The sequence below is a fragment of the Struthio camelus genome, chromosome 7 (assembly GCF_040807025.1).
Source record: "Struthio camelus isolate bStrCam1 chromosome 7, bStrCam1.hap1, whole genome shotgun sequence".
NCBI lineage: Eukaryota > Metazoa > Chordata > Aves > Struthioniformes > Struthionidae > Struthio > Struthio camelus.
Window position 1 is genome coordinate 40,224,279 of NC_090948.1, and position 14,217 is coordinate 40,238,495.

General features: G+C 47.2%; 1 protein-coding gene across 2 annotated transcripts; it reads left to right on the forward strand.

Moving 5' to 3' along the window:
• The first annotated feature begins 40 nt into the window (after positions 1 to 40).
• PPA1 (inorganic pyrophosphatase 1) lies at positions 41 to 14,130 on the forward strand. Of its 2 annotated transcripts, none has more exons than XM_068950984.1 (11): positions 41 to 276; positions 404 to 468; positions 4,184 to 4,237; positions 4,798 to 4,917; positions 7,960 to 8,046; positions 8,341 to 8,467; positions 8,953 to 9,080; positions 10,734 to 10,819; positions 11,045 to 11,114; positions 12,106 to 12,145; positions 13,966 to 14,130. In XM_068950984.1, the coding sequence occupies exons 1-11, from the start codon at positions 213 to 215 to the stop codon at positions 13,995 to 13,997; spliced, it is 873 nt and encodes a 290-aa protein (XP_068807085.1). In that variant the 5' UTR covers positions 41 to 212; the 3' UTR covers positions 13,998 to 14,130. The 2 variants fall into 2 exon arrangements, with proteins under 2 accessions (XP_068807085.1, XP_068807087.1); XM_068950986.1 differs by having other exon boundaries at positions 109 to 276; positions 404 to 1,090.
• Positions 14,131 to 14,217: the final 87 nt, after the last annotated feature.

Below are 14,217 nucleotides of genomic sequence, written 5' to 3' on the forward strand. Positions count from 1 at the left end.
CCCCCCCTCACCCCCGCAACTCGGCGCCAGGGGGCGGGGCGATGGGTGGGGAGGCGGTGCGCCTGCGCGCGCGCGCGCGCGGTGGGGGGGGGGCGCGGCCGTTAGTGCGTGCGCGCGGGCGGCCGTTAGTGCGTGCGCGCGCGCGCGTGAGGAGCCGTTAGTGCGCGCGCGGCGGGGGCGGCGGCAGCAGCAGCGGCAGCGGCAGGAGCAGCATGGCCGGCTACAGCGTGGAGGAGCGGGCGGCGCCGCACAGCCTCGAGTACCGGCTCTTCTTCAGTGAGTGTCCCCCTCCACCCCTCCCCGCCGGGCTGCCCCGGCCCCGGTTCGGCCGCCGCCGCCGCCGGCAGGCAGGCAGCCCCCGGGGGCCGGCTGCGGCACGCTAACGCCTGCGGTTGCCTTGCAGAGGACGGCCGGGGGCAGTACATCTCGCCGTTTCACGACATCCCCATCTACGCGGAGGGCGGTGAGGTAACGGGGGCGGCGGGGTTTGCCCGGGGGAGAGACCGGGCCGGCCTGAGCGCGGTTCTGTCCGCGCGGGCCCCGTCGGGAGCGAGGGAGGAGGGGAGGGGAGAAAAAAAAAAAAAAAAAGAGTCATCGGAGTCATCGCTGCAACTTCGGGGTGCGTGGATGAGTGTTGTGCTCGTATTACTTAACCCTCGCGTTCGCGTGCTCGGTGGTACTAGCTTGACGTTCCTGAGGTTCTAGGTTCTGGGCTCCTCACGTTGCCTCCTGGGAGCAGCACCTGAATGGAAGGGGCACTCAAGCTCACGGAGAGCCAGTGCCCTCCTCTTCCTCCAGCAAGCCGCTGCCAGCCTCAGGTAGAAGGAAACGGAAGAGGATTAAGGGAGGTGATCTCATTCCGATGGTCTTTCACTAGCGTGCGATGCAAGTAATTGTCTTGGACTTGCCCGTGAGGTCGCACAAAAACGCCTTGGCTTAAAAAAGAATCCGTTCTGTGGTTAGCTGAATGCTGCGTTCTTTCCTCTGGAGGTATCGGCTATTGCTGCATGATGTTTCAGGGTTGGGCTTTGACTGCGTTAAGGCTGCGTTGTGCTACTTGCCTGCAATCCAGTCAGCTACTGAACAGAAGGTGAGAACATTGCATTCTCACCGTGGCAGCCCCTAGAGACCTTTTGCATTGCAAAAAGAACAGCTGGGGAACCTGCCCCCTACAGTTATGCAGAGTCCTTGTGTCCCTCGGGCAGCCAGCAGTGTGTCAAATTAGGCCATTCTAAACTGTTCGCTAAAATCCTTCAGCTGTGGGACACCTAGGAAACCATGGCAGCTATTCTTCAGTTCTCACTGAACACTTTTTCAGTGATAACTTGGACTCTTTGGCAGTGTGTCTCCCCATTATGGGTTGACTTTTGTTTTGACAAGTACTAGAACACCCTGCAGCTTGAGAGGCCTAGTGGAGGGTACTGATCTAATAGTGAAAGTGATAAATTGCAAGCTTTCTGAACCTCTGACGATCTTTGAGTCGTGCCATAGCACGTCCCTAGACGTTTGTTGGAGTAAGTTAAACTGTAGCTGAATGAGTCATTCCATGCTGTCATACTTGGGCAAGATCTTGAATTCCAGCGTGAGTCCTTCTTGAGGTTCTTTTTTTCATCTTTGCTATTTCCTACTTTGAATTTCCCTTCTTTCTGTGACATAAGGTGAACCGTAGGGGTCAGCCTTCCAGCTGAGTTCCAGCAGGGCAGACGCTTATCTGTTGCTTCTATGTTGTTGGAGGGTGCTGTTGAGGTGGGTGTAGAGAGGACGTGAAGAGCAAGTGCTTTACCAGTACGTCGTTCGGTGACGTGAATTTTCTGTCAAGCTACTGGCTAGGTTAGTGCTCAAGTTAGTACATATGTATCCCATCTCCTCTCCAAGTTCTTGAGAATTTTTGTGAGGAAAACAGATGTATAGCATGTGTTATTAAGGATAAGCTGGGAGAGCCACCCCAGCCCCTGTACAAACTCCCCCTCACTGTCCACAGTCTTTCTCCCAATAAAAATGCTGCAGGAGGAAGTATTTGCTCACCAGAGGATGAATGCAGCCCCCCTGTTGGAGGGTGTCTAGATAGGACAGGACAAGAGAGTCCATTGGCTGGCTAGCTTTTGTTACTGCATAGCGTTTCCTTCTCAGCAGAACTGTGGAGGTACAGGGTAGTTACGGGAAACAAAAGAGTAAGCAGAAAGGCAGCCTACTTGCTTAAAAGCAGTCAATTTAGCTTTGCGATGGGGTTGTCAGCTTGGCTTTGAGATGGGGTTCGCAAAATAGACTCTGTCAGGAAACCTGAGGTGGCTTTTAGCTGCTCAGAAGGGAAAAAACAGATTATAATCATGGACAGCAGCAAAGCAGTTTCTGTGGTTGATTGGGAAACCAGCTTTCAAAACCAGATGTCTGGAAGGTAACTCGGGCAAAGACAGTTCAGACAGCATTAAGCTTTGCAGGCGATCACAAAATAGGGTGGGGAAGACCTGGGGGGTGAGGAGGTCTCTCTGGATGAATAATGATTAACCAATGAACCAGGACTACTGGTGTCCCTTCAGACACAGTGCCGCTTGCCAATGCCTCTGTGCCAAGTCATTAGGAGTCACCAGTATTGGGAAGGTCACTGGCTCCAGAGTTGCATAATAGGACTGATCCCTTGGACCTCTCTGTGGCTGGAATGCCTCTCTGGGGAGATTTTTCTTGTTACTTAGCAGGTTTATTGGCAGCTGTGATAGGGAACCCAGCTTAGAGCAAAAGGAGGTTACCTTACTCTCTCTGGGTTCCTTGATCTTTATCCTGATACTTCTAAGACATTGAGAGGATTGCAAAGTTGTTTAAGTCTAGGGCTGGGATATAAGCTAACCTTATCTGTACCTGTGTGCCTTGCTCTCCTGACCTTGGGCTGCTCACTGGGTATCCTCGACCAAGGTGGATCTGTCTCTTGAACTTCTGGACTGGGGAAACTGTGAGCACAAGTTCCTAGAAACTTCCTTTGAACATATCAAAGATGCACCCCTAAATCCTTTTTCCTTGCCTACAAAGCCTTAAGCGCGCCCTTTCTAACCAGTCCCGATCCACCTTTTTAAATTACATAAAAAATCTTACACTCACCCACCCACCCCTGCGTGCACTCACACCCTTCTGCCTTTAAGTTGGGAATCAGCAGTGCCCCCCACCCTGCAATTAAGGAGATGTAATAAATTTTCCTTAGGGAAGGGTGCGAGCAAAGTAAAATGACATAGCAGCACTGATTGCACAATAGCAATCCAATTATGGTGCAATACAGGTGGAAGGGATTTAGCATGCCTTGTATTACCTTTTGCAATGCTAATACTGCTTAACCTGGAGATTAGAAAACTTGTCGATGCTAGGGAGCAACGCTTGACTCTTTGTTAAAAGCGTTCATCTCTTCAAATGGCAAATGTTAAGATTCAAGTGTGGAAGATCTCGCTGTCTTGGGAGAGAAGAGATGCGGACATTGAGCTTTCAAAAGTACTCTCAGCCTAGCTGCAGTCACTGGGAGATATTTTCAAATGTCACCTGTAAGCTAGATACTGCGAGGGGTTGTTCTGCTCCACTCCCCTGTATCCTCGCTCTATGCCCTGCTTAAAAAAAGAGTCTGCTTTTGTAGGAGGGGAGCTTGGGGAGTGGAAGCTAGGACATCTTTTCCTAGGTCGAGGCAGTCTGGCTGCAGTATTTTGGACTGATTTTCTTTGTGTTCAAGATAGTCTGTAGATACTTGCATTCATAAATAGATGGCTTACTCCTGTAAGTATTGTCTGTTCTAAATTGCCACGATGGCTTTTGCTGTAGAAGTTAAACACTTTGTGTTTAATGAATGTGCCTAAAACCTCATTTTGTTAAGCCCAGAATTGTTGGTATGCAGCTGAACTTGATTCATTTAAACCTGCTGTTTTGTGACCTAAAAATGTGATGGAGATGGTCACAGGTTGCAACTGATAGAAAACGTGTTGACAACCTATGATCTAGCTTTTGCTGGTGTTTTACATGGGATTAAAATTAGTCCAAGCGATGACATGTGACTAACTGGACTGTGGGACTTCTATCAGGTGTATCCAAATTGGCACTGGAAAAAGCAAAAAAAAAAAATACAGTTTTCATGCCAAGTACTTATGTACGTGTCCTAGCTTAAACTGTGGTCTTGAAATTCCTTCCCATTAACTGATATTTTTGCTTTCTTCAGAATGTGTTCAACATGGTTGTGGAAGTACCTCGATGGACAAATGCTAAAATGGAGGTAACTGGATTAAAATTCCTACCCGAAGTATTCAAACTGATTAGTGTATTAATTGTTGGCTTTGTTGAGTCTCTCCTCCTCACCCCCGCTTCCACGTTCTGAACAAGGGTAGCCCGACATTTGTGGCTCCATAGCTTGCAAGAAAATAATTCATCCTTGGTAAATAAGGCCTTTCAAAACCTGCCCTACTGCAGATGTTGTGTCAAGCAAGTTGTCGAGACTGGGTGCCTACTCCCTATGTAAATATATACTTAGTACTAGAAGCAAAATATGGAGGCTGAGACTTGCAGAAGTCGGAATGATTTGATTTTCTTCTGTGACTTCTGATTAAAGCAGCATCTGAAGGGTCTCAACCCCATGTCTGGTTGTGACATTGATAAGTCTGCTGAAAACTGAATCTTGGGAGCTGGCAGTGCAGCAGGAAATGTCCAGTATTTACTTTTGGTCTCAGTGGTAGCTCTTGGCCTCCTGGCTTGTCAAGTAGCAGTCAACTTAAGAAAACCTAAGCAATTTTTCTAAGCAAGCAAAGAAAAGACAGATTAATGCAATTTTTCTTCCAGATCGCAACGAAGGATCCCTTAAACCCAATTAAGCAAGATGTGAAGAAAGGAAAGCTGCGTTATGTAGCTAACGTGTTTCCCCATAAGGGTTACATCTGGAATTATGGAGCCATCCCTCAGGTACTGCAGTGAGTCTCTGTGGCTCACTTTTTCTGGTGGGGAGCAAGGAGGGTGGCTGTGTATCGGCCACCGAGGCCGTCTTGATAGGCTTGCATGCGTCTTTGATTACTACCGGGTTAACAAGGGAGGTCAGCTGAGAGTCTGATGTGTAATATAGCATTTGCAACTGCATGTATAATCTTGCTAATGAGAAAACTTGTCAGGAGAGCAGTCATAAGTATAAGCAGAAATCTCAAGAGGTAGGCTTACAGCTAATACTGTAAACAAGCTGTTGGAAAATTTAAGGGTGAGCAGCTGTTGTTATTGAAGTGCCAGCTGTGTCACTTCTCTGCTCGACTTTGGCCACTTAACAATTCAGTTGGACAGTAGCTTACAGGTCCTTTCCTTTGGATGAAGGAAGCTTCCTAACGGACATCTGGCAACACAATATACTCTGTTCCTGCTTGGTAAAGCATTAAGAGCCAAAGTTTTAAGCTGATGGTACAGGGTCTAGGTGTACAGCTCCTAAGCTGACTCTTTACAAGCGAAATAGCTGGTCATTTTGGACTTTGTGGACAATGAAAGCCTGAATAGACCTGAAGACTGTAATCCTTTCCAGTTTCTGGCCCTCTTACTGTTCAGAGTCTGGAAAACCTCTAAAATTCACGGCGTGACTCATGTGTTGACCTGCTGCACTGTGATAGATGCCCGGTTCTCGGCGTTGGGACTGAGTGGCAGAAAGGCGCTCTGAAGTCCAGAGACTGCGTGAGGCAGATATCTGCAGTTGCACAGACAGACTTTCTCTGGCATAGCTGCCCAGAGGGACCAACAGAGATGGTGACACCTCGAAACAGTGCTCTTAATTGACTAGTGTCTGCTGGGTGCATAGAAACTTTGAGCAAGGGTGTTTGCCTCTGATGCCCTTCAAGGCTTGAGGTTCCTTTAGGGAAGTAAATTCCATCAGTGACAGTGGAAACACTGAATTTTCTAATTGTGGTCTTGTTAGCAGTACATATCAAGTGTTTTCTCTAAACGTCTCCCATAGCTTCTGGATGGAGGACTCTAAATAGTTGTAGCTTTGAAACAAACATAGGAAGTACGCGTACTTCTTCTGCTAAAGGTAATGAGCAGCAAATACCCCAGTCTATATCCTTCTGAGCAAAAAAGCATTAAGTGAAATCCAGTCGGATCTTCTCATCACTCTTAACAAATACCGGGAAAGGGAAGGCTTCAAGACCACGTCTTTTGTCTTTCACGCTTCTTTTGTGAGCGCTCAAGCTTTCTTGTGACTTTTCAGAGGCCTCCCAGAGAGGGAGAGATTGGGGCCTATATTTGCCCAAGAACTGTTCTGTTAGTGTGGCCTTACTGTTCTTTAGGCTTAAGTTGTTTTGAAGGTTGGCCTGATAAGCAATTTTTTTTTGCATCTAACACCGATGCTCCTATATTTGATGCAGCTAAAATTCAGCTGGGACGTGGTACGGCATTCTAGACGTTCCCAAGAATGCCTAGAAAGGTGAGGGCCAGTTGAAGAGTCTAGTGGAGAGCTACAGGAGCAATTGTACCTCTAGAAACGATACCTATGTAAAGAGAGAACGAAGGAATCGGAGATGTTTTTGTCTGAAATAAGAACAGAGGAATGCAAGTCTTCGCCTGCCTAATATGTTGCTGCAGCGTGAGAATAAATAGGGACTGAATTGTTTGTCCTCTCTGTTGTGGAGAGGACAAGTAATGGGCTTAACCAGAAAATCCCCTGCTCCAGTTTATACCCTGGAGAAAATCTTTTTCTATCGCCGGGGCAGCAAAGTACCAGAATGGATTCTCTGGGAGCACTTGCCTAGCCTTGGTCTTGTGTTGGGTGGAGGGATGACCAAACATCTCAAGGTATCTTCCAACCCTTCTCTGTGATTTGAAGTTTTAAATGATAGAACACCTTGGCTTGTGAAATAATAATTTCTAGGTCCTACACAGAGAGTTTCTCTCTCAATTCTGAATGCATGTGCGGCTCCTGTCAAGCGAAGTAGACTTTTGGAGCTACTTTGGAGTCAGTCTAACTACTGGGAAGGGTTCTCCCATACTAGTCTCTCACGGTTTTGTGGCTGCTTAAGGTGGTGGTTCAAGGTTAGACTGTTTTCTACTCGCGTGGATTCTGGAGTCAGTTTCTTTGTGCAGGATTATGACTTTTGATGCCTTTGCTTAGTCGTGTGTTATTGGACGCAAAGAGGCTTGCGCTTCAAGGGCAAATGACTTTCTTCGGCACCACACGCGTTTCAGTACGCTTCCGTCGGTGCTTTAGATGCACCATGTGGTTGTGACTAGAGTTATGTCCCAGCATGCAGACATCTGGCAAGAGTATTCCTTTTATCTCCACAACCTTAGAGTTGGGTGCTTCCTATGATGTGAGTGGACGCTATGTTCTTTCACTCCTGATCAGAAGTGTGTGGTAAGCAGCTGTTACGTTAGGAGGCATAGCTCAAATACCTTCCACGATCCTGTCTTCCAGTTTACAAACTAATGCTGCTTCAGGTGAGATACAGTAGGATACTGGATAGCACAGGATATGGCACATTATAATTACTGCTCTGGTGTAACAGTGTATCTTTAATTGTTTAACTAGAAGGAAACAATACACCCTCTCTCTCTCCCATCTCTCTTGAACAGCTATCTGGAATTCAGGAAACTTCTGTTAAGAAATGAATAGGGAGAGGAACAGGCAGGCAGCCAAATCAATGAATGTTCTTTATAGATGTGAACTTCACCTTTATGCAGCTGTTTAACTGAAGAGGAAGTCTGGAAAGATGTTTTGTCTGGAAAGAAGGTTTGTCAGTGGGAGGGAGCAGATTACCCCTGGCAAAATAAGAACTTTTAACTTGGATTAAAACTGCATTTGCAGGCACACGTAAAATAGTAGCCCAAACATCAAAACTGAAAGCAAGCGTGCAGCGGGCCGTCATCTATATCCTCAGTGCATTCGCTTGTGAGAAATGAACCTCCTCTTTGTTTCCTCTTGAAACACGAGAGCTCTTATGAGGTTTGTGTGTTTTTTTTTTTTTTTTTTTTTCATAGACTTGGGAAGACCCAGGTCATAAAGATGAGAATACTGGCTGCTGCGGAGATAATGATCCAATTGATGTGTGCGAAATTGGAAGCAAGGTAATGCATTCTAAAGGGTAACTGTCTTTTGAAATATGTCATTAATATCTCTGGAGTCAAGTAACTTACTGAATTCTTACTTCTGTATCTTAATGTGATGTTTCTCCTCTGTGGTGCCTCTGAAGATTATTGATGAGATCTCAAAGTATGAGCCAAGACTCATGAAAGGCTGATAAACTACAGCTAATCTCCTGGTACTGAACTGCTTGCCAGTCTCTGACAGCTTGCACAAACCTGTGTTGCGCGTTCCTTGAATGCATCGGTACGGCCCGCCAAGTCTTTTTTTCCTTGCAGGTCTGCTCTCGAGGAGAAGTCATCAAAGTGAAGGTGCTGGGCACGCTGGCCCTGATTGATGAGGGAGAGACTGACTGGAAGATAATTGCTATCAATATTGAAGACCCTGAAGCAGACAACTATAACGGTAAGGAACAGGAGGGAGTTTCAGGTCAGGATGTTGACTTGCTCCTGCAATGTCACAGAATCGGTGTACTCATCGAATGTGGCACTGGCCAGGGCAGCAGAACAGGGCGCTCTCATCCTCTAGCACAACAGTATCCTACTGTTTAGCACTAATTATCAGTCCTTTGCACAGCCTGATAGTGAAGAAAAGGATGGCTGTTCGGCCTGACCTCTGAATGGAAGGAAAAGGCTTGTCTGCTAAATCTCTAACCGAAGCTGTTTAAATGTTCTGAGCGTTTGGGGGAAGCCGGGATTTAATCTGAAGATGAAACACCAACTTCTCTGTCCTTTAGCAGGTACTCACCTTGTGGCTTTACTGTAACCTGTCCTGAAGACTGCAAGGCTACTTGAATATAGTGGAAGAGGGGCAACTCAAAAGAGCAGGGTTGATAACTTAACTGACTTCTGCAATTGCTATCTGGCTAACAAACCTTTTTCCCTGGCTAGATATCAGTGATGTCAGAAGGATGAAACCTGGATACTTAGAAGCTACAGTGGACTGGTTCAGAAGATACAAAGTACCTGATGGAAAGCCAGAAAACCAGTTCGCTTTTAATGGCGAATTTAAAGGCAAGGTAAGGACGACGTTCTTCTTTACTGTGAATCTGCAAAGGCACACTGCCCAAAAAGTAAGCTCTAGATGCGTGGGGACATGGATGATGAGTTGCTGAGACACTGGATTTCTGCAGGGCTGGTGATAGCTGGCTTAGTTCTTTCTGGTATTTTTTCAGCCTACCTGTTCAGCTCGTTTCCGAGGCTGGTGCTAGCAGAAACGCTAAGAGCAAAAGCGTGGTGTTATCGCACCACTGCTGTTGGATACTACCAGTTTTGCCACTAGATTCCATCCATGTGGGGTCACTTGAGGGCCAGGAGTCTCAGTCCTAGAACCAGAATGGAAAACCCCAGGTTTCTGTGCTGTTCCTGCTGTGGTGCAAAGGGTGCTTGACTTCACTCTTTCCTTCACTTGCCCGCTGGCTTTTTTCCAGTGAAGCAACTGCAAGGTGAAGTAAACTCTAGGAGCTGAAATGCTTCTTCCCCGTGTGCTTGGGAATGGAGCTGTTTGCCCCCTTTGCGTGCATGACTCTTTCAAGCATGTATTGTAACGCTTGTCACGTGTTCCCTGATGCCCTTTGACGAAGGGTTCTGCCTTGGCAACGTGATTCCTCGGCCTCCGCTTCTTTTCAGGGTTCGGTCAGATAAAATCCGAGTGATCTGGTAATGTACTGCTCCTGAAAGGGAGAAATCCTGCTTTTGTGTCCTCCCTTGTGCCAGGTCCGATGAGTTTCACCATAGAGCGAGAGGCGTGGGGGTTTTTTGTTTTGTTGTTGTTGTGGGTTAGTGCGTTGAACCTACTCACAGGCTGTAAAAGCTCCGAAGGGGGCACAAAGAAGCGAGGGAGAGCCTGAAAAGTCTGATGTGGGAAGGAAAGGGCAGGGGAAACAAGGAGGAGTCAAATGGGAGTGGGTTTGTCCCCTTCAACAGGAGCAAGGTGTTAGGTTGGGTGGGCTGGACCATCTAATTGCCCCTCAGAAGGGATGAAACTGGAACAAAGGCTGAGGTGGAAGGTTAGGGGCAAGAACCTTGTGCGCGTTCCTGTAGTGTTTTATTTGGCTTCGTCTGTAGTATCAAACCAGGATATTTATTCCTGGTGTTTGTGCTAACAAAGGACTGTGTATGCTTCCTTCTCTAGCTGACAGATTAATGCTTGAGTACATACCACTTTTTAAGAAAAAAGTGAGATATGATTGGAAGCGGATTCATTTTTAAATACTTGCAAAGCTAGAGTAGGTGCGTGTCTCTTCCTGTTGACGTGGGCAGCGGCTGAGTGACTTGCTTAGAGCGGAGGAAAGGCTGCAGGTGGGTCAAGATCCACTCTTGTCTTTAGACAGACTGAGTGGGAGGAGCAGGAGGGGGGTGCTTTTGTACTGTAGCCCTTGCCCGAGACTAGAATATCTGGATTCAGTTTCTCTTGGCTTCAGGCTCACTAGGTGACCTTAGCCTGTCCTCCCATCTTGAAGTTAAAACAGTTCATGTTATAAAATCCCCATTGTTTCAGCTGCTACTCATGGAAGGCGTGAAAGAGGTCTCTTTGGGTACCTTCCTGAGTTAGAAACTATCTAAAACCAGCCTGTAAATACAGGCCTCTCATTCCATGTAACTGATAGTCTGGGGCACGTGGTCTAGTATTTACATAATAACGCGATGTTTGTTCTCATCTTCAACTTTAGGATTTTGCAGTGAACGTCATCAAAAGCACTCATGAACACTGGAAAGCTTTAATAGCTAAAAAAACGGACGGCGGGGAGATCAACTGGTAGGTGAACACTGATGTTACAGCACATATTTCTTTCTCCTAAACAAACAGGGCTGAAACTTGCTTTCCTGACCATAGACTTCCTTTCTGTTAGGAGCTCACTGACTCTGCTGGTCTTCCCCTTAAATTTGGCAACTCAAGCGTGTTTCTTGGTATTCCATTGTTTAATACTCTCGGAGGAGAAACTTAGCTTTCACGTTCTCACAAGTAACCTTTCTCTTCTAGCACGAATCTGACTGTGTCAGACAGCCCTTTTTGCTGTAGTCAAGAGTGTGCAAAAGCTACTGTGGATGCAGTAAGTACAAATTGGTCCAAGTATCCTTCCCCCAGCTTCAGTGTCGGACAAAATAAAGTCATTTGTGTGGTACCATAAGCAGTCCTCCCTCTATGAATGGTGTTTTGAATACTCGGAATTTTTCGGATGACTGGACCTGGCACCTGTTTCTGGCTGAATATGAAGAAGGATGTAGAGACAGTCAGACATTCTTCCAGAGCCGCCTCCTTGCCCTTGGAGTCATTGGGGGGATGGAATCCAAAACAGGCTTTCTGTGGGGCTGAATTTCTGAACTATAGCTTTGCTCTCAGCTGTTCAAAGACTGTTTAAGTATTTGACCTTTCAGGAGTTTCACAGTACGGGTCACCACTTCTGATTAGAAAGCCTGACTTCTGAGAGACTGGCAGCCAGGGGCCCTGGATCCTTTATGATGAAAGGCTTGAAGTCAGTGGACTGGCCCCGTCCAGATTCGGGACTCATCTGAGTCTCCCTAAGCTTGTGAAACACTGTTATTGGCAACTTGAAAGCAGTTAGAGGAATGGGACAGGAGAATCAAAAAGAAACTATCGCCTCGATGTATGGAAGTGTAACTAGAAAAGTCGTTTCCACTTGTATTCCACCAGCACGTTGTGTGTTGGTGGGTTTTTTATCTTCTTTTTAAGAGCAGGCTACAGACAAGTGCATAGACAGTGGAGCGGTAACTGTGTTTTGAAACAGATGGCTTTACAATATGAGCGGAGTGAATGGCTGCTTGTGTTTAGAGCAGAGCACCTCAGGCACGTAGGACACGTACAGAATGAGGAGGCTGAGTGGTGATGACAGGACTCATGTTGTACGTGAGCTTATTTTCTCATAGTTGTCCAGCACTGACTGCCACAGAGCAATTTATGCAGCCTAGATTTTACACTGCGCTCAGTGTGCATCTCGAAATGATGCTTAGTGAGCTTCAGGTGTAGAGTTAAACTTCAATTGCTCTGACAGTTTCTCCCTGCTAATACTCTTGTTGTTTCAGGCACCACCATGTAAAGCTGCCAACCCAATCCCACCTGAAGGTAAGTCTCCAAAACCCACGTTACGTTGCAAAGCAGAGTGGAGGCTTCCGCCAAGGAATTATCAATAGGAAAATGAGGGTCTTAACTGGTAGTTATGATATGGTTCTGGCACTAGGAAAAATGAAAGCCCTTGTCGGATCTAACTTCTGTCAGCAATGCTGTTTAATACCTGAATAACTTCTATTGTTGCCTTAATTCCTTATTTAAGTACATGAGGCTGGTATATGAGCAGTAAGTAGGAGACCTGAGATGCTCTAGTTTGCTCCCAAAGGCACGTGGCTCACGACAGGTCCTTGGAGCTGGAAGAAAAGCACTTCAAAGGACTGAAGTGTTACAATAGCAGCAGAGCACTTTCATCAGTGCCTCAGAAACGAGGCTTTTTTTTTTTTTTGTATCAGTATAAGGAAAGTGCAGGTGAACTGAAGAAGGAAAGTACCTCCTCTCCATGGAGAGGAGTGGTAGAAGCTAGTCATGAATTTGGTACTCCAGTTGCTGCTTAACCTGCTGATCAGAATCCTGTCACTGAAAAGTGTCATCTACAAGCTGGTAGAAAGGCTCTTTGCATGTGTCTGGAACGTAATGTGTCACATAAGGCACAACTCCGTAAGAAAACTGCAACTGTGGGACAAGTCCTGGTCAGCTGCCTTCCTTTCCTTCTGCGCGAGGTTGTGGAGGCACCTTATGTGTGAAATCAGGATGTTGCTGTAATAGGGACAAGACCCAGGGGCAAGTAAGACCTAACGACGCTGTCTCGCGAAGAGCTGAGAACTCGCAGCTGTATGGCTGGAGGATGCCTGAACGAAGCTGTCATTTTGAGTCTCTTTGTGGGTCACGTGAAAAGAAATTGAAGGCGCGTAATTGTGTCTTCTGTGCTGGCACGGGAGTCTGCAGTAAAATGAGTTTTACCTTCCCGGGTCAGACAGCTGAGCGTCAGGGAATCCGAGCTAGCTCTGGATTGCTGCCCTCACCCTGCATGAGTCATGTGCAGTTATCCCCTTTTGGAAGTAATGGTAAACTGAGTAAGGGTGACTTCCTCAGAAAACAAATACATGTGCAGATATCAACTGGGCTGCAAGAGCCTATTGGGAGTATGAAGAAGTTAGCCAGTGGAAACCCCTGAAGTAATATGGAGTTGAAGGGGATGCCCACAGTGCTGTGCTTGTCAGATCATACCAGGAGTTTTGCTGTGTTGGCTCACTCGTAGTGTTTATGAACACGGCTTGCTGCAGCGGCACGTGGGATACCACTGTCCCTCCTGCACACCGAGGCTGGCCTATGCACGGCCGCCTGGGGAAAGGTGAAAAGACCCCTTCTAACGCTTCTGTACTGTAGCTGATGGAAATGCTTGTCTGCTCCGCACAGCGAGCAGCAGGGAATCATCTTGTGAAGGATGCTGAGGAACGGCTCCCTGTCTTGGAGAGCAGTGGGTCATAGCTATGAAGATGCCTTAAAACTGGCATGATGAGGCCTTCACTAATGAGCAGTCCATCCCCTGGGTCCGCAGGAGTAGGACAGGTAGACTACTCACCTCAGCGCTGAGGCGTAAAATTCAATCGCTGTCTCTTAATTTTGCTTCTGTACATAGCAGAAGCGTTTTGGATGCTAGGCTGTGCTGTCTCACAGAAAGGTGCTGTGGGCTGCAGAGGAAGCACTGCAAGCGCCTGAGCACAGCTTCGACCGCTCCGGGAGCGAGGAAGGGAGTAGCAGTTGGCCCCGAACCAGATGGGATAGTGCTGCTAGGGAGGCTTGTAGCCTATGACTGTATTTGATAAGTGTGTGGCTGCTTGAGGATTAAATCTCCTTTCCCTTCCTCAACACAGTTGACAGGTGGTTCTATTACCAGAAAAACTGAAGCTGAACGACGGATGGTGGAACGACTGCGTTCTTCTCCCCAAGAAGCTACTACGTGCGGGAATAGAGAAATAGCTTCACTGTCGACAAGAAGACCTTGCCTGTAACTTATTCTAATTAGACTTGTGTACCTACCCGCCACGTGTGTGTCGGTGTGTGCAGGTCGCGTGCAGGCCGGAAGGTGCGACTCGTGAAACCGGGCCTCGCGCCGTCCCCGTAGA

Bases quoted from the DNA above. Each gene is read 5' to 3' on its own strand.
- PPA1 (XM_068950984.1), top strand. From the start codon at position 213: ATGGCCGGCTACAGCGTGGAGGAGCGGGCGGCGCCGCACAGCCTCGAG. The intron at 8,047-8,340 runs GTAATGCATTCT...TTTTCCTTGCAG, and splicing joins TGTGCGAAATTGGAAGCAAG to GTCTGCTCTCGAGGAGAAGT. The intron at 12,146-13,965 runs GTAAGTCTCCAA...TCCTCAACACAG, and splicing joins CAACCCAATCCCACCTGAAG to TTGACAGGTGGTTCTATTAC.